The sequence below is a fragment of the Asterias amurensis genome, chromosome 10 (genome assembly GCF_032118995.1).
Source record: "Asterias amurensis chromosome 10, ASM3211899v1".
NCBI lineage: Eukaryota > Metazoa > Echinodermata > Asteroidea > Forcipulatida > Asteriidae > Asterias > Asterias amurensis.
In genome coordinates this window covers 9,722,200-9,740,937 of record NC_092657.1, presented here as the reverse complement: position 1 = coordinate 9,740,937, position 18,738 = coordinate 9,722,200, and the positions used below count along the sequence as shown (strand labels likewise).

Below are 18,738 nucleotides of genomic sequence, written 5' to 3'. Positions count from 1 at the left end.
TTCTTTTCAGTAATGATCCTCCCTTAGAAATATTGATCATTGATGTGTTTAATTAAAAAAGTAGAAATGTTGGATTAAAGGAACACATTGCCTTGGATGAGACGAGTTGGTCTATAAAAAGCGTTTGAAAACGTTTGTAATGAAATGCATATGGTTGTAAAAAATATCATGATCCACACAAGTATCACTAACAATTGCACAGTTTTCATTTTACGTCTCGAACTGACCCGGTTGGCCATTTATGGGAGTCAAAAGCTTGAGTCCCATAATGGCCGACAGTGTTAGTCGACGAGGTAAAAAGAAAACCAAGCAATTTCAAGGCATATTTTTGTAGGTCATTGTATTCTACTTTACAACAATTTTCTAACCATATCGACTTTATAACAAACGGTTACAGAACGCTTTTCAAAGACCAACCCGACCAATCTTTGGCAACGTGTTCCTTTAAATTGAGTTTCTAAATCATATTTGTAATAGGTGAAGAATAATGTTGGTTTTAGTTTTGTCTAATAAATGACAAAAACAAACCCATGTACGATATAAAAGAAGAAAGAAAATAAAAGACTTTAGATAAAAAATAACAATAACTAGACATTAGGTGTTTGTGAACAAATAAAAAGCTGTCCCGTGTTTTTTGGCCTGGATTATGTGCTAAAATGACCAAGGAGCCTAAAACTGAAAACAAGTTTGAATAGTGTTTTGAGTTATGGTGCTACTTCCGGTTGACCCGAAAGTAGAGGTCACCTAAGGCCAATCACCAATGCCCAAGGAGTCTCTAACTGAAACAAAAGTTTGAAAAATCGATATTGTCCCACTTCGGTTGACCTGGAAGACGAGGTCAACTTGAGGTCACGTTTAAAAAAAAATCAATCTCAACAGTATAAAAATGGGCCGTGTACTTCTTGATATATGGTCCCACTTCCGGTTGACCCGGAAGTAGAGGTCAACTTGAGGTCACGGTTTTTCAAAGTTTATTTTTAACACCTACCGGGTCTAAAACTGAAAAGTTTGAACATTGGTTGAATTAAACTTAAGATATGGTCCCACTTCCGGTTGACACGACACGGAAGAAGAGGTCAAAATGAGGTTATGGTTTTTCCCAACAAACTATATGACCTAAGGAGTCTATAACTGAAGAATGTTTTTTAAATCGGTTGTGCAACTCTTGAGATATGGTCCGGGTTCACCCGGAAGTAGAGGTTAACTTGAGGTCACAATTTGTCAAAATTATTTTCCATGCCCCAGGGAGTCTTTACTTAAGATATGTACTTAAGATATGGTGCTGCATGGATTTTCACTGTCACTCGTCAATAGAGGGCGGTATATAAGATGAGTGGTCCCTAGTTGAATAATGTAAAAACTTGTATTTGACTCAGGATTGTTTGATTTGGTTGGTTTCTTGAGTTCATGCCGGTATTTTTAGAGTCCATTGCCATGTGACCAACTACTTAAGGATAAATCCTTGTATTTGGTTGGTGGTTTGATGTTTGATCTAGTTCGAGTGGATTTTACTGAACTTGTAACCACCAAACTCTGCACCTACGATCACCATTTTCCCGCTTAATGTGCAAGCGCGGAATAAAATTTACGAGCTTGGAAGCACACAAAATAAATCCCTGCTAAGCAGTGTATTTGGCTTTACATAAACGCAGAATTCACTGCTTCTGCTAAGCACAATCTTTGCTTCCAGAGCAGAGCACCACATTGGGCTCATTCTCACAAGATTTATCGTGATTCAGAACCCCAGTGAATTTTGGGAAGGAATATTGGGGCGGTTTCCTTTGTGTGGGTTCGACACACGGCTGTTTTAATTCCATTGCTTGTGCATAACATAAGCCCATGCATTTGTGTGTACAGTAATTCTTTACTCAAGTAATTAATATACGCGTACACACAATGCAGTAAAGACGTACAGTGCTGTGGGACGCTTGTAGTGTGTAGGGAATAGCGCTGATATGTTAACTTATTTTGAATGCACCAGTGTCGATACTTATTTCCGACGTTTTATTAACGTAAAGGAACTTCATTTGGAGTATATTTCCCAATATTGTCGAGTAAATCCTAATATATCGAATTAAAAAGCAGTTTTTCTTTTCATTCCAATGAGTTGAATAACTCGAGAGAAAAAAATTGATACAACTGTTTAGAAAAGTCATTAACTATTGTTTCGTCATTTTTACAAATATAACCAACATATATTATTTGTAAAAACGTATTTTCTGACACCTATATCCCACTAGCTTGGTAAGGGCAAAGGGATTTTTGTAAATAGTTGCTTTGTTTCCAAGAGTATTTCCAAGCACAGACAGTAAAAGTGTAAAAGTGCAGGTTCATAATAAAAACCATACACTTCGTGATAATCATGTGAACGCAAAGTACATGGTATGAGAACTACACGGACTACATGTAAGATTATGTAAACCTGAGTGGGTTTGTATACGTTTCACCGCTATTTCGCAACGCGTTTTGTAAACATTACACTGTCAGGTTTGCCTAATCGGTGTAATGTGGCCTTTTCACGATGGATTTCCATCAGGAAGCGTTGACACAACACAAGTCCTGTGGAGTGCTGCAAGTTCCATAAAGAAATTTACACTTCATTTAATGTCAGTACCTGGGGAGACAGCAGCGATGTTCACCCACAACATGTTTGTTCAAAGTGTGCACGATCGTTAAGGTATGTTTTTTCGCCTACGGGAAGTAGGGATGGTAGATTGTCGGAGTGTTTTGTTGACATATCTTGGGAAAAACATCCTAGGGTAGGGCCGTGCAAAGTCTGCTCTGTGATCTTGAAAAGAGGCCGACCAGCAAAAATTAAAAAGACAAAATCAAAGAATCTTACTTCTACTACTATTAGTACCCAATGCTGTCGTCGTTTACCCATCGAGAATAATGGCAGCCTTTTCGAAATACCACCACTAATCGGGACATCCTATGGGCCTGTAACACCCCTTGTCGACATCATAGGGAAGTCTACCGATGAACAAACCATATTTGTGTGTTGTGTATGTCAGTGCATCCCGAGTTCATCCCCGGTGCAGACACCATGTGAGCACAATTTTTGTTCTACTTGTCTGTCTTCTTGGTTCAAGTTCAAAAAGTCCAGCCAAGTTCCATGTCCTGTGTGTCGTCAAATGGTCCACCTAAACCAAGTCAGCCAGTGCCCACGAGTCTTGCGGCTTCAACTAGTCAGTGTACTTGTTGCGTGTGTGAAATGTGGTACTGTAGGTAATCTGGAAAAGATGGCAAACCATTTCTGTCCAGCTAAACCCCCAAAGTATCTTGAATGTCGCTGCCCATCATGCCCACCAAAGCTCGCTGACCCAGTAGTATTGCGGAAAAGCTTCTCAAAGATATGGCAACACATCACGAGAAAAGCTTGACAATTCCATCAGACATAGAGGCAGCAGCGGATGCATGGACCTGGCTGAAGCTTTGCAACAAGGACCGGATTAGGCAAATTAAACACCTGGACGGGTTAGTATTGAAAGTTTGTATTATCTGTTAGTGTTGTTTTATTTATGTATATTTAGTTTATGGCCTCTTTGAACAAAAGATCCAGAAATACTTTATTAAATAGCAAAGACGCCCTGCCCCAATAAATATAACATTATTTATAATATGATTAAACACATATTGTATATGAATTTCATTGTATTATGGTTGTGGCCCAGGTGTTTTGACCATGTTACTTTTGTTTTTGTTCTTTTAACACAGCCAGCATATGTTCAGGTGAAGCGCCCCCCTCCCAAGGATTCTACCCTTACCCGGCCATCAACTGAGACCAGCCCTAGCAGTCTTGACACTGACCTCACTCTCGCAATGATGCGACACTACCACCTGACATGGGATCACATACGAAAGCTCAGGCGGTATGAAAACTTCTCTTTTTTTTTCAATTTTGAATAGCGTTATGGTTTTTAAAACTGCAAGGTTATTGTTTGTTTGCATTAATTTTTGTTTACCAATCTACTCTGTTTTGCATATATTTGACCAATGCTGGTATACCATCAGAAAGGGCTATGCGGAATAGACAAGCTACTCTTATTGGAGACAATCTGGTTGGTACAATGGAGCTGATGGTCCAGGGGCCGATTTCACAAAGCAATAAAATTCATCGCAAGACAAATTTTCAGTTTCACCATAGTGATTTGTATTGTGACATCATGTTTTACTAAGCAACTACGATTGATTTGCAGTTACGATCAATCTTAGATCTTCGTGAAGTTGGCCCCAGAGCGTGCAATGCAATTGGGTTAGATGGCCTCCGAACCATTCAAGTGCCTTGTGTAACTGTGCAGAATCTACACAGCATGATATTGGACTACTTGGACAGGCTTGAAATGTAAGAAAACTGAAACAACCCTTCATCGCAATGAAACATCCTATTTTACTTTCACCTTTGCCATTGAAAACTGAAAACAACTTAAATTCTTTTTGTCTTCTTTTCAGGGGTAAAGCTTTTCGCTTATTTGTAATTGGCGATTATGAGTTCCTGGTGAAGATAATTAATCTACAAGCTACATACAGCTTAATTTCACATAATACTGTGAAGGCCTTATCTTTTACACATAATTGCACTGGTAATACCATATCTACGGAGCTCCAGGAGTGCCATCCTACATATTGAGTTACCGACATAATTTATCTCATCAAAACGACTTATTTCGTGGTATAAATTAACTTACCGACATATTTATCTTGCTAAGTCGACTTATTGAAAATAATAAGTTGAGTTACTGACATAATTTATCTCACCAAGTCAACTTATTCAAAATAATAAGCCGACTTACTGACATAATTTATCTCACCAAGTCGGCTTACTGAGAGTACTAAGTGGTCTTGTCAAAACTCATCCTGGACAGACCACAGGACGAGGCTCGTCCGATATCACATTTTAGTCGGACGGGCCACAGGATGGGAGTTCATATGGAACCAGGTGTCACACGATGAAATGTGTATTCCCGTCCGATACACAGTGCCCAAGGCACCCCACTGAGCACTCTGCGGTTTCACTGGCTCATTAAACACTAGATAAACAAAACTGGGGTTTGCGGTTTAGGGCAAGTCTGGACTGACTGTTTGGAGGTCACTGTAGGAAAGACTATACTAGCATAGCTCATGTAAACCGTTAACACTGTTTTATTCTCCATTCCTAAATTGTATAGGTTTATAAAAATTAAACTGTAGTGAATTCCATTAACAGCTGCCAAGCATGTGTTAGCTTTTAGTGCTCGCACTGGAGACTTTTACCATTCCCCTATTGTATATGACCATCTGGGAATGTCAGCTGTAAATGGTGAACAATGAACTCCAAAACCCCCAGTGTAGTATAAAAGCCTATTGTAAGTTCCTTTGTTTACGCCTATTGAGCAGGCCCTAATCTTTTTCCTTAGTGTACATAGCCATATAAAAGCAAATGCAGACAATAAACCACCCTCACTCTTCTCCAGCTTTTGGTACAGAAAGGTTGTATCTCTCTAACTTATATAGTCGTAGTATTTAGGTTCATTTATTGTGGTTGTCCAAAGGCTGACTGGAAACTGAATTGGTAGTACACTACTCCTATACAGCAACCTTTCAGCTGGAGGACACCATTAGGGTATAAAGTAATATCTCTTAATAGTTAAATATAAATAGTAGTTAAGTAATTGTATTTGTGAGATCTTATTAATTTGAATGAAGTCAAAGCTGACCAGCGCCGCCAAAATGAAGCTTAATTCTGCCCAGACTCAGAAATTGGGTAAGTGTATATAATTGTAACCAAATACCCTATAACTGGTGACCCCGACGTGATTACTTAATTTATTTAACTGCAGTCTTTGTAAGAATTACTTCTCATTTATAATCGGTGATGATTCGATGTTTATTTTTGGCTGATTCTAGAGCACATAATTTTATTAAGTACCCTAAGTTACCAGATTATGCATTCACCGTTGATTTAATTTCAATTCGCGGTGCTAAAATTTATAACCTTGTCGGTCCAGCCATACGTAAACTCCAAAGTTACAATACTGCTGATCAAACTATAATTAGATTGGCCGCCGGAGTTAACGACTTGACAGCATTTGTATATGATAGTCTGCACGAAAAAAGAGTGTTAAAGCCCTCACAGCACACAGCCGACAGTTTATTTTCCGAACTACTCAAATTTAAAGAGGCAATTTTATCGGCCCGACCAAATACCGTTGTTTTATTTACCACAATTCCAACTACATCATTCGCTAAATTTCAGAGCAGCAAAAAACTCAGCACTCCTATTCTCTCTGAAAACGACCTTCACATATATCAGCACCAACTTGATACAACCATCGATAATATCAATAGTCTAATCATAAATCACAACCAGGTCGGACAACAAGGAATACATTTCAAAACCTTATGTTGGCATAGTTATATAAGAAAGAGTTCTAGACGACAGCGGCGTGGAAAAACCACACACGTTGTACGAAACCACTTCGCACACCTATACGATGGCCTTCATGGCGATTCAAAGTTAAAGAAACAATGGCACTTAGCAATGTATAAAGTGTTTGCCCTGGATCGTCAATCATTTATTCACATCCGTAATTAAATTAACAATTGTTGATGTAAGTCGTTTTTAAACTCTAAGAACTATGGATGAACCACTTGAAGTAAAGGCGCCATTGGCAGCAGTCAGTCTCAAATTACCACCTTTCTGGCCGAAAGATCCAATAATCTGGTTTGCCCAAATAGAGGCACAGTTTCATACCCGAAATATTACTAGTCAATCTACTAAATTTGCTTATGTAGTATCTTCACTTCAACCAGAAATCGCACAGGAAGTAAGAGATTTACTTATAGATCCCCCTACAGTTGATCAATATGATAAGATTAAGTCAGAACTTATCAAACGAACTTCTGAGTCCGAACAAAAACGACTACATCAGTTGTTAATTTCCGAAGAGCTTGGTGATAGAAAGCCTTCCAAACTTCTTCGCCGCATGAAACAACTTCTAGGGGAAAATAAACTAGAAACTAGTATCTTGAGGCAATTGTTCCTGCAACGTTTGCCTCAGAACGTACACTTAATTCTAGCATCCTCAAGCGATGGTTTGGATCTCGATCAATTAGCTATCATTGCAGATAAGATCGTAGAAGTGGCATCCCCATCACCTGCAATAGCCGCCTGTACAATAGCCGCGGGCTCAGATACACCATCTCAAGCATTTGATGCAAAATTTGACAAATTACAAGCTCAAATTAACCAATTAACGACCTTAATGCAAGGCCTAGTTACAGGTAGCCAAGAGAGTAGGAATAGTCGTAGTAGAGATCGCTCAGGGAATAACAAGTACCGAAGTCCATCCAGGCAGTCTAGAGACGTGCCACGGGCAGGTTCAGAATGTTGGTACCATTGGCGGTTTGGAGACAAAGCAACCAAATGTGTCAAACCATGCTCATACCCGGATTCAAACTCAAATAGACTACCTCACCAGGAAAACTAGAACGCCAGCATTTAGGGACGACAAATTTGTCTGGCCAATCCAAAAGTCGTCTATTTTACGTTACCGACAAGTTCACTGGTACTAAATTTTTGATCGACACTGGTGCCGAAGTGAGTGTTTTACCACCTAGCATTAGGGATAAACAGAATAGTAGCCCTTATACATTGCAGGCAGTTAATAAGACTCCAATATCAACTTACGGAGAAAGGTCAATGACGTTAGATATAGGCTTAAGACGAGCTTACAAATGGATTTTTATCATCGCATCTGTACCTATACCAATACTCGGTGCAGATTTCCTAAAGCATTTTTCTTTAGCAGTAGATGTTAGAAATCGTAAACTTATTGATACATTGACTGAATTAAACGTTTCAGGCTGCAGAGCATCAATAGTTTCACCCAGCCCTGTTTTTGCCATACCAGATAGCATTGGTATACCTCTTTTACTTAGAGAATATTCAGATGTAACTCGGCCGAATTTTCAAGAACATCCCGTTAAACACAATGTCACGCACCATATTACCACCACGGGCCCACCAGTGAATGCACGTCCCCGACGATTGTCCTCGGACAAGTTACATATAGCCAAAGCAGAATTTAATCACATGCTTGACTTGGGAATAATCCGTCCCTCAAAAAGCCCATGGTCTTCACCTTTGCACATGGTACCTAAGAAAAATGGTGATTGGAGACCTTGCGGTGACTATCGTGCTTTAAATAATGCCACAACACCTGATAGGTACCCGATTCCCCACATTCACGATTTTGCATCAACCTTACATGACAAGAAGATTTTCAGTAAAGTTGACCTAGTCAAGGCTTACCACCAGATACCTGTTGAACCCGAAGATATACCAAAAACGGCAATAACTACACCTTTCGGCCTTTTTGAATATATAAGAATGCCCTTCGGGTTAAGAAATGCTGCGCAAACATTTCAAAGATTTATCGATCAAGTATTACACGGCCTGGATTTCACCTATGCTTATATTGACGATTTGTTGATTGCAAGTGAAAATGAGCAACAACATGAATATCATCTCAGACTACTTTTTGACCGCTTACGAGAATACGGGGTGGTAATCAACCCTAGTAAATGCGAATTCAAAGTAACTAGTCTTGATTTCTTAGGCCACCATATTGACTGTCATGGTATCAAACCTTTGGAAAATAAGGTGAAGTTAATCCAAGACTTTCCAGTACCAATTTCACTCCGCAAATTGAGAGAATTTCTGGGATTGATCAATTTTTATCGGCGTTTCATCCCACATTGCGCTGATATTTTACAACCCTTGACTGACATGCTGTCTTGCAAGTCAAAAGACAAAGCGATTTCACTTACTGAATGTGAATTGGCATCTTTCCAAAGAGCAAAATCTACTCTAGCTGAAGCTACTATGTTAGTACACCCAGCTGTAGACCTACCTCTCTGTCTAATGGTAGATGCATCCAACCTTGCAGTTGGCGGTGTACTTCAGCAATGTGACAACGACGTTATGAGACCAATTTCATTCTTCTCTAAACGTTTACAACCAGCAGAGACTAGATACAGTACTTTTGGTCGTGAATTGCTGGCTGTATACTTAGCCGTACGTCATTTTAAGTATGCTTTGGAAGGTCGTAACTTCTATATTCTGACTGACCATAAGCCGCTTATATATGCTTTTAATGCAAGGCCCGATAGATACTCGCCAAGAGAAGTACGTCATTTAGACTATATTTCTCAGTTCAGTACTGACATCCGTTACATTAAAGGTAAAGAAAACCTTGTAGCAGATGCTCTATCACGATATGACATAAGTTTAGTTACCGATCCTAGCCTTCCCGGTAGTGAGGTGAACTTTGAACAAATCGCCCTTCAGCAAAAGACAGACCCAGAGCTATGTAAGCTACGTGAATCGTCTAGTCTTCAATTTGAAGAGGTGCCTATTCCCACTTCACACAATACCATAATTTGTGACACATCTACTGGACATCCACGTCCATACGTCACTCCTGAATTCAGACGTAACATTTTTGATTCGATACATAATCTATCTCATCCAGGTATTAGAGCAACACAACGCCTAATAACTCACAGATTCGTATGGCCGTCAATTAACAAAGATGTCAGACTCTGGACCAAACATTGTATCCAGTGTCAACGTGCCAAGGTACATCGTCACACAGTGACTCCGATAGGTACCTTTGCAACACCTGACGCTAGATTTAGCCATGTTCACATTGACATTGTTGGTCCTCTACCCCCATCCAACGGTTGTTGCTACTTACTCACATGTATAGACCGATTTACAAGGTGGCCTGAAGCAATACCCATTGCTAACATTACAGCTGAAACTGTAGCAAAAGCATTTACTGAAAGATGGGTAGCTACATTCGGTGTTCCCGCAAAAATAACCACAGATAGAGGTAGACAGTTCGAATCAAACTTGTTCCAACAACTATCCCAATTAATAGGCAGCAAACACATTCGCACTACTGCGTACCATCCAGCAGCAAATGGATTAGTGGAACGTTTCCATCGGCAACTTAAATCTGCTTTCAAAACGCAGAGCGAGCCTAACAGATGGACTGAATCACTACCACTTATTTTACTAAGTATCCGCTCATCATTAAAAGTGGATATTGGTTGTAGCGTTGCTGAGTTAGTGTTTGGATCCACTCTGAGATTACCTGGTGAACTCTTAGTCCCGGTCAGTAATTTTGATAGTCTAGACCCAGCCGTGTACGTTGACCGTTTGCGCCGACACATGTCTGAATTAAAACCAGAGTCTACAAGACCTAATCAACGCAAAAGTCACATTCATACCGATTTACATTCATGTTCCCATGTGTTTGTACGTGTAGATTCGGTAAAGAAACCATTACAACCACCTTATCAAGGCCCGTACCGAGTCATCGACAGAAAGAGTAAATTCTTTATAATCGAAAAAAATGGCAAACAAGATTCAGTTAGCATTGATAGATTAAAGGTTGCTCACATTGACTCAGAGACAAAATCTATAACAACACATGTTGTTGAAAAACCAACACCAGCCAGTGCCCCTGAACAGAAGTCGGAAAGAATTACTCGTTCTGGACGTCATGTTCGGTGGCCAAGTAGATATGTACATACCGTAGTAATAGATAGATGAAATTTTGTAAATAACTTTTGTATATTATTATCGATCACTTCCTTGTGAAGTTGTGATCTTGGAGGGGGCTAGATGTAGTGAATTCCATTAACAGCTGCCAAGCATGTGTTAGCTTTTAGTGCTCGCACTGGAGACTTTTACCATTCCCCTATTGTATATGACCATCTGGGAATGTCAGCTGTAAATGGTGAACAATGAACTCCAAAACCCCCAGTGTAGTATAAAAGCCTATTGTAAGTTCCTTTGTTTACGCCTATTGAGCAGGCCCTAATCTTTTTCCTTAGTGTACATAGCCATATAAAAGCAAATGCAGACAATAAACCACCCTCACTCTTCTCCAGCTTTTGGTACAGAAAGGTTGTATCTCTCTAACTTATATAGTCGTAGTATTTAGGTTCATTTATTGTGGTTGTCCAAAGGCTGACTGGAAACTGAATTGGTAGTACACTACTCCTATACAGCAACCTTTCAGCTGGAGGACACCATTAGGGTATAAAGTAATATCTCTTAATAGTTAAATATAAATAGTAGTTAAGTAATTGTATTTGTGAGATCTTATTAATTTGAATGAAGTCAAAGCTGACCAGCGCCGCCAAAATGAAGCTTAATTCTGCCCAGACTCAGAAATAGGGTAAGTGTATATAATTGTAACCAAATACCCTATAAAATTAATAAAAAATAAAAATATCAAAACAAAATTTTTTTCAAATATTGGTGAAATTATCCACCATCTTGAAAAAAAACACAGATGCTAATCATGACCACCCGTTCATAAACAGGAAATTCCCTTCAAAGATTTGTACCCTTCAAAAATGGACCATAACATTCCAAACTTGTTTGATCGTGGGGTAATGTTTCCAAGGTTATTTATTGTCTAAATTACTTTCAGGATACTTTGTATTCAATCACGATCATCAAATGGAATTCTCAAATAATTAGATTTTAATCTAAAGATTTTAGAAGGGGTTGCCCCACTAGATAATTAAATAAGCTTTTATTAAAAAGTTACAAATTAAAATGCACAGAGAGCTTAAGATATGACCAATTTGTCTGAAGTAAATGCTCAAGAGACCCCCTGCTTGTTTTCCAGTAGATAGCAATCTAAACACTCTGCGGTTTGTAAACAAATGATCCCTGGTGAAGGCCAGTCACTGCGAGCTCGTCCTATAGCCTGTCTGATAAAGTAATCACTACAAAGGAGTTGAACATGGGACAGAAACCTCGTCCTGGACGGGTGCCCGTCCGTTGGCTGTCCAGGATGAGTTTTGACAAGGTCCCTAAGTCGACTTACTGACATAATTTATCTCACCAAGTCGACTTACTGAGGGTAGTAAGTCGACTAACATAATTTAAAAAACTTCTAAGCAATTAGTTAAAATTAGTTTGAGAACAGTTGATCCAGGATTTTTTTTTTATTAGTGACGACTCAGAGATAGGTGTGGAAATTTTAATTCTCGGTTTTATAATTTTGCTTGTAAAACAATTTCCCAATTACTGAGAACCTTTTTGTGGTTCTGATCACAGCTGCATTTCTATAGTTTTTTATTACCGCATATGGACTGATTCAGTTTCAGTGATTGGTGGAAACTAGTACTAATATGTCAATGATGTGTACATCTTTATCACTGAAACCAGTCATAATATTGTTAATTAGTGTGAAATTTACTTCCAGTTAATATTTATCCAAGATCATAAAGATGTCTTCAGAATCGAACTGTTCTGAATCTGAGGAAAAAGTGCCTGTACTGTTTACCTTTCTGGATCACACCAGAAAGGCCCTTATTTCTAAGGGATGTGGCCTAAAGGAGGTCACTTGCAAAGTAATAGAGGTAAGCATTTACTCTTTTGCATAAGTAATTTTTATATGTTTAAAACTAAGCTAAGTGTTTTTTTATGGTAGACCCAGCACATTCATTTGTCAAAGACATTTTATGATTTATTATAAATTCACAAGTGTCACAATTTATACTGAATCATGAATTTTATAACAAAACGTTACAAACGCTTTTTATACACAAACTCACCTGATCCAAGGCAACGTGTGCCTTTAATAAATATGACAAACATGTGAACGGCCAAAAAAAATTTATGCCAGAATAATGTTCGCAGTCTTTATCAAATTACATATGTTATAGAAAGTTAGAGTCTTTTTTATGGCAGGGTATATATTTGGTAATTGTCAAAGACCAGTATCCTCACTTGGTGAAAAAATAACAAACCTGTGGAAATTTAAGCTCACTTGATCAACAAATTTGCAAGAAAATAATGAAAATAAATGAATAAAAAATCACCTTTGCTGCATTGTGTGCTTTCAGATGCCCGAGAAAGGCTTCATGCGTCAAGCGTTTCTCAGATTCAAATTTTGGCGTGAAAAAGTTTCTTTTTCTCTTAAACTCCATTACTTAAAAGGGGTCTTTTCTAACAATGTTTCATAATATCAACTGCTCTTCAGTGCTGACTGCTCTTCATCAAGTAAATTTTTATGGTTATTACTTTGTGGTGTAACTACCAAGCAAAATTACACCCTGCCTTTGAGAGACAATTAACCATGTAATAATCTCATCAAATATGTTTTGACTGCAATGTTTTGTTATAGACTTTCAAAGATGTTCTGGCAGATAATCAAGCAGATCTAATGATCATTAAATACTTCGATGACGAATGGAAAGAGTTCATTGATCTTCAAGATGAACCAACAATTTACAGCAAAACAAGGCTGCAAATTGGTAAGTAGAGTGGTTGTGAGAAAACCCAAGGCATGCTTTGGTTCTGCACAATTAATTAGGCCCTACAGAATAGAATAATAATGAAAATGTCTGCCTGCGCACATTATTATTATTATTAAGAGAGCACGCGCACCAACCTCACAGTGCGTTATATTCATATTATGAAGACTGCACTTTACCTGGACAAAGAAATGCTATATGAAAATGCATTTGTTATTTATTAAACTTTTAATGCAAATTTGCTAAGAAACTGGTGCTGGAATAGGCGTTCATTGGACTAAGTAAATTTTTTGAAAAGCAATAAATTGTCTAGTCAATTAGGCAAGATTATGTATTAAAAAAAATGTTTTTAATATTTATCATAGATTTGAAGCAAGACAACAAGAAACGTCTAAGCAAAGGTTTGTGAGCTTATATAATGACTTTTTTAAAAACAATTTGTTATAAGCTATTGGTTGTTGTGTTTATGTCTGTCAATTATCTTATAGTAATACTTAACTAAAGGTACCCAAACAAATGAATGGTAAACTTTGTGTATATAAACAACAAAAATATCACTGTGTAACCCTGTAACCAAACAAATACTTTGCCCTCGTTGCAATGGTGTAATAAAAAAAACATCTTGGTTGAAGAACCAAACTCTACTGCCACACTATAAAAATAATATTAAGAAATATTATGCGCCAAATCAATCAAAAAGATGTTCAAGGGGCAGAACTTGAGCTTATCCTAGAGACTTGTACAAATCTACAACAGAATCTACAACATTTCCCCCATTAATTTCTAATGGTTTCCTTGAAAATTGTATATTGTCTGTTGTGACAGTTCTGGAATCCTTAACTCATGCTATCATTTGTTTGGAAACTTTCCATTCCAAGTAAAAAGTATGTTTTCTAACAAATGATTTGGTGTATTTTATACAAATCATTCAGCCTTTGTTTAAAGAGAGGCATTCGAAGTTACTATGCAAAATGTTATGTTCGGCACCCAATTTAGCAGTGTGTAATATTTTCTATTTCCAACCCACTCTGTTGATAATAAAAATGTTTTTGACTTATCAACAAGAGCAACAGGCAATCCCCAACAGAGTGATAGCGATGATGGAGAATCAGGTAAATAATTCAGTGTTACAAATTATTTAAACTTATTTATTGGGCGTGATATTCTTCCTACTTAAATCTGATTTTTGATTTGTTGTTACTAATTAACCTGAAAGGCTAGTGTCTAACAAGCAGAACAAATGAGGCTGTTTGTCTCAACAGTTGTTTTTGGTTTATTTGCCAAAAAACGAACATTGTTCACAAATGACACTGTGCAAACAAGGTGCAGTGTTTTTACCAAAGTGATGTTCTGTTATTTAATAAGGGAATAAAAGAGAAGTGATGAGGTCTTAAACGGCCACTTCCGATTGGCAGACTTGTGGCCCAGCCACAACCCTGCACTCTTTTATTCCAATTAATAAATACTCTTTTTGTTAAAAGCATAATAATTATGGGAAATTTGTAAAACTTCCATGCTTGGTAATTTTGAATTGCTGTCGGCAGGCTTCATTGCGTGCATGGGCCTGATAGGTCAAATTACACGCCACACTCGATGGTTGTTGCGTACAGGCAGGCACGTACTGAGGAAAATGTACATTTTAAAAGGCACAGACAATGACCATGAAGGCATTTGCATACATTGCCTCTAAATATCAGGCTTGTCATTGAGGTGGTTGTCAAACCAGATGGTTTGCCCACCAGGTAGAGGGGTTTGATGTCTAAAATTGTTACAATTGAACTAATTTTTTTTTCTTTTTTGTAGGGCCAAAACCACAATTGGCAAGCATGCTTCAACGCATCCGTGGGAAGTTTAAGGTAAGAATTTAAGAATGTATACATTGCTGCAGTATAGGCAACCTTGAGTTAATTATTGAGTTCTATTATAGATAGCTGGCCGGGTTGGCAATTTGTGTGTAGGGGTTCGATCCATGCATACAAAATTGTATTTGGATACTTCTACAGGCCCTTTTAGCAACTGCACTCATTATAAGTGGTAGGGTGTGTCAACTGAATGTCATAAACATTTCTTGGGTTTTAATTGTGGACACTAGATATTGTTGACCTTGCTTTGGATAAATAAGTACTTGTTTAAAACATTAAAATTGGTATATCAATACTTTTGCTGTAACCCTGCATGACCTTTACAAAGAACACATCACAACTTTGCCCACAAGCTTCCTGGCAGGTGGGTTTATGCATACGTGTATGTACTTTGCAACCCTGTACACAAGCCTTTCTTCAAGGGTCTAAATACATGAATGGAGGTCCTTTTGACTTCCTTTTAACCAAATATCCCCCACCCAAACCCTCTGCATTAGCCACAGTTCTGCTGATTCTAATCACGCCCACATTGCTGGCATACGTTCAAATACCTTTAAAACAGCAGCATTCTAAAAATAGCCACCTGACCACTCCCCTCCCCCTCAACTAAAAAAAATAAAAAAAATAAAAAAATAAAAAAATAAGAATATACCTTTGTCTGCTAGTCCCGCTTGAGTGTGAAGGATGACAAATAATTATAACCTTTTTGTATCACTTATGTCTGGCAGGCTGAACCGACAGCTTCAGCAAGCAGTACCAAAAATATAAGCCCATCAGTCAAAATTCAAGTAGGATGGCTGCGTATGAATAATAAGCTGAAAGATTATACACAGGTGCGCTGTCAGAAAGGAGGAGGAGTCCGATATTTAACCTGCGACCGCATGGCAACCTATGTCCAGCTGCTTGAGGGTTGTGTGCCACTTTTCTTCCCCGCAGGGGAATCTTCAAAAGGGCCCCGCAGTAAGATGGAATTCAGCCTGGCCAACTTTCAAGGACATGAAATAGAGAAACAGGACTTTGACTTAAGCTCGCACTGTTTATGGAGAAAAGGGATCAAAGACAAGAATATACATCAAAACTAAAGAAATACAGGTGTGGCAATGATTTAGTTTGTTTTAAGTATAGGTTTTTTTCCCGGTAATTTTCCGCAAATACGCGGCCTTTTTCACTTTCGTGCATTTGTATTAAAGCAATTTAGCTTACTCGGTTTAAAGCGTCATTCAATTGCACGTAGAGGCAAGCAAATTTATACAGCATAACAGTAGGACCAACTTCAGATTTGTACAAAACTGTTACTTTCGTTTTCGTTAAGCGCAAATCAATTTGTCATACTCAGCATTACAAAAATATCACTAAGAAACAGTTGCAAACCATAGCTTTATCTGTTTTTTCTGTTTGTTTCTTTTTTTTGCTTCATTTTTTTCTGTTTCTTTGTTTCTATATTCATGTTTCTTTATTTCTTTTTTTTTGTTTCTTTGCTTCTTTATTTCTGTTGGTTCTTTGTTTCTGTTTCTTTTTTTTCTGTTTTTTGCGTCTTTATTACTGTTTCTGTGTTTCAATGATTCTCATACAACTACTGAACCGTTTTCAGAGCAACAAAGCGTCAATTCAAATGCACAATTCCCTTAAATGCCGGTCTGAAATTAATTCGAATGACCACGTGCACGCCAGAAAATGCTGCTGTGAATTTGAATGCTGTTCGACTGGTTTGTTAAATCGAATGGTGTTTTTTGGTTATCATATACTGAAATTAAATGACTGCGCAAAATGGTATGACGCTACATTTTAATAGGCCGCTTATTTGCCAAAAAAAGACCGGGAAAACCTATAATATTTAAAAATCTGTTTTATAAGTATGTTGTACACTTTTGGTTATTAACAAAGGTTTTTGGTATGAATTTTAGGGTGGTAATTATTTACTGTATCTGTTGACAAAATTTGTGCAAGTGCTTTTACATGGCAATCAAGGTACTTGTGCATGGGCCTGGTACTCTCTTGTCACTAGAGGGGGTATTGGGCATGCTCATGATCTCATCGGTTGCTTAGTGAAATGTGAAAGGTTACCATAGTGCCAAGAACGACCATTTAATACTCACCATCTTGAGGCATATTTCTGACTTAAATTAGTCCTTTTACAAGCACATACAGTTCTTTTTGTTTGAATGATCCAGCCGTGTAGGCAATCCTGAGGACTGTTTTATATTTTATATTAGTATTTTAGCAATGTTTCAAAACATTTGTTTCAAAATTGATGCACACTTGATGCATCAACATTTTACAAACCTTCAAAATTGTACATTGGCTCTGACCCTCCCCCCCCCCCCAATAAGTACTATTTGTAAGACTGTTAAAATTTTTTAAATTTTGACGGCCCCAAGATTAGTGCGTGTAACATTTAACAGATTGCAGAGTTGAAACAATCGTACAGTGTAACAATTGCCACTATTGAAAGATTGCATAAAAACAGTTAAATAATGTTTTATTTCAATGTCTTTAGAAGGATAACTCTTCAAGTAGCTCATCAAGCTTGGAAGAGGTTCCATTTGACCTTGAACAGCAAGATTCATCTTTCTTTGATTTGGATACACCTACAGTAAGTACACACTATATATCAGTCAGTCGACAAAACATTTGTTCATAACAGCGGGTCCTTGTTCATAATAAAGGTTTTAACAACACTCTGACCTTTGAGGTGAGATTTGAATAAAGACACATCTTTATGACTAAATTTATCCCCTCAGTACACCTCATTGCACCTTGGCTCCTAAAGTGAATGCCCTTATCACAATCAGAGCTGATCAATGCTAAGTATGTTTGTATACCCCTTCTTTCTTGTTCTGAATTGCCAGGGTGGTATAGTTGATTGTTCAACACCAGGGTACAAGTATTACTTAATCAGTATATTTAAACAGCATGGAATAAAACAAAAAAATGATCCCCCCCCCCAAGTAAAATCCACAAAAGATTTGTAAAACAAGAAAAGATTTGTAATGGATATTTTAAAACTGTTCTTTCCCTGCAGGTGTCCTGTAAGAGGAAGAGGATGGTTGTCAACGATGGTCAACAACCTTCATGTAGTATTACCAATCCTGGACCAACACCATCACCACCATCTTCAAAGGACCAACACAAGAAAGACTGCAGAATCTGTTACTGCAGAATCTGTTACGACAGAAACCAAGACTCTTTCCTCATCCCATGTGGACGTAAACTGTGTGCTGTGTGCGCTGTGGCCATAGAGGAACAGTAGCAGGGGTGTCCCTTTTGCAAAGAAACTATCTTAAAAATCGGTAAATTATTTGGTTAGTATTGGGGTAAAAACAGGACACTACTAAGGTACAGGACACTACTACAGTATCAGGGTATAAACATGACATTACTCGGGTATGGTCATCAATAGTATCAGGGAATAAACATGACATTACTCAGGTATGATCATCAATAGTAACGGGGTGTAAACATCACATTACTCAGGTATGATCATCAATAGTATCAGGGTGTAAACAGCACATTACTCGGGTATGATCATCAATAGTATCAGGGTGTA

The 18,738-nt window shown here is 37.9% G+C and overlaps 1 protein-coding gene and 2 pseudogenes across 1 annotated transcript; all 3 read left to right on the top strand.

Annotated features, from left to right (window-relative positions):
- The first annotated feature begins 3,007 nt into the window (after positions 1 to 3,007).
- On the top strand, positions 3,008 to 4,458 carry LOC139942633 (uncharacterized; annotated as a pseudogene).
- A 1,886-nt stretch (positions 4,459 to 6,344) lies between these two features.
- LOC139943458 (uncharacterized) lies at positions 6,345 to 7,469 on the top strand. The gene has a single exon (XM_071940269.1). It carries the CDS (start codon positions 6,618 to 6,620, stop codon positions 7,467 to 7,469), a length of 852 nt encoding a protein of 283 aa, XP_071796370.1. The 5' UTR covers positions 6,345 to 6,617.
- Positions 7,470 to 15,994: 8,525 nt separating this feature from the next.
- On the top strand, positions 15,995 to 18,498 carry LOC139942854 (uncharacterized; annotated as a pseudogene).
- The last annotated feature ends 240 nt before the right edge of the window (positions 18,499 to 18,738 follow it).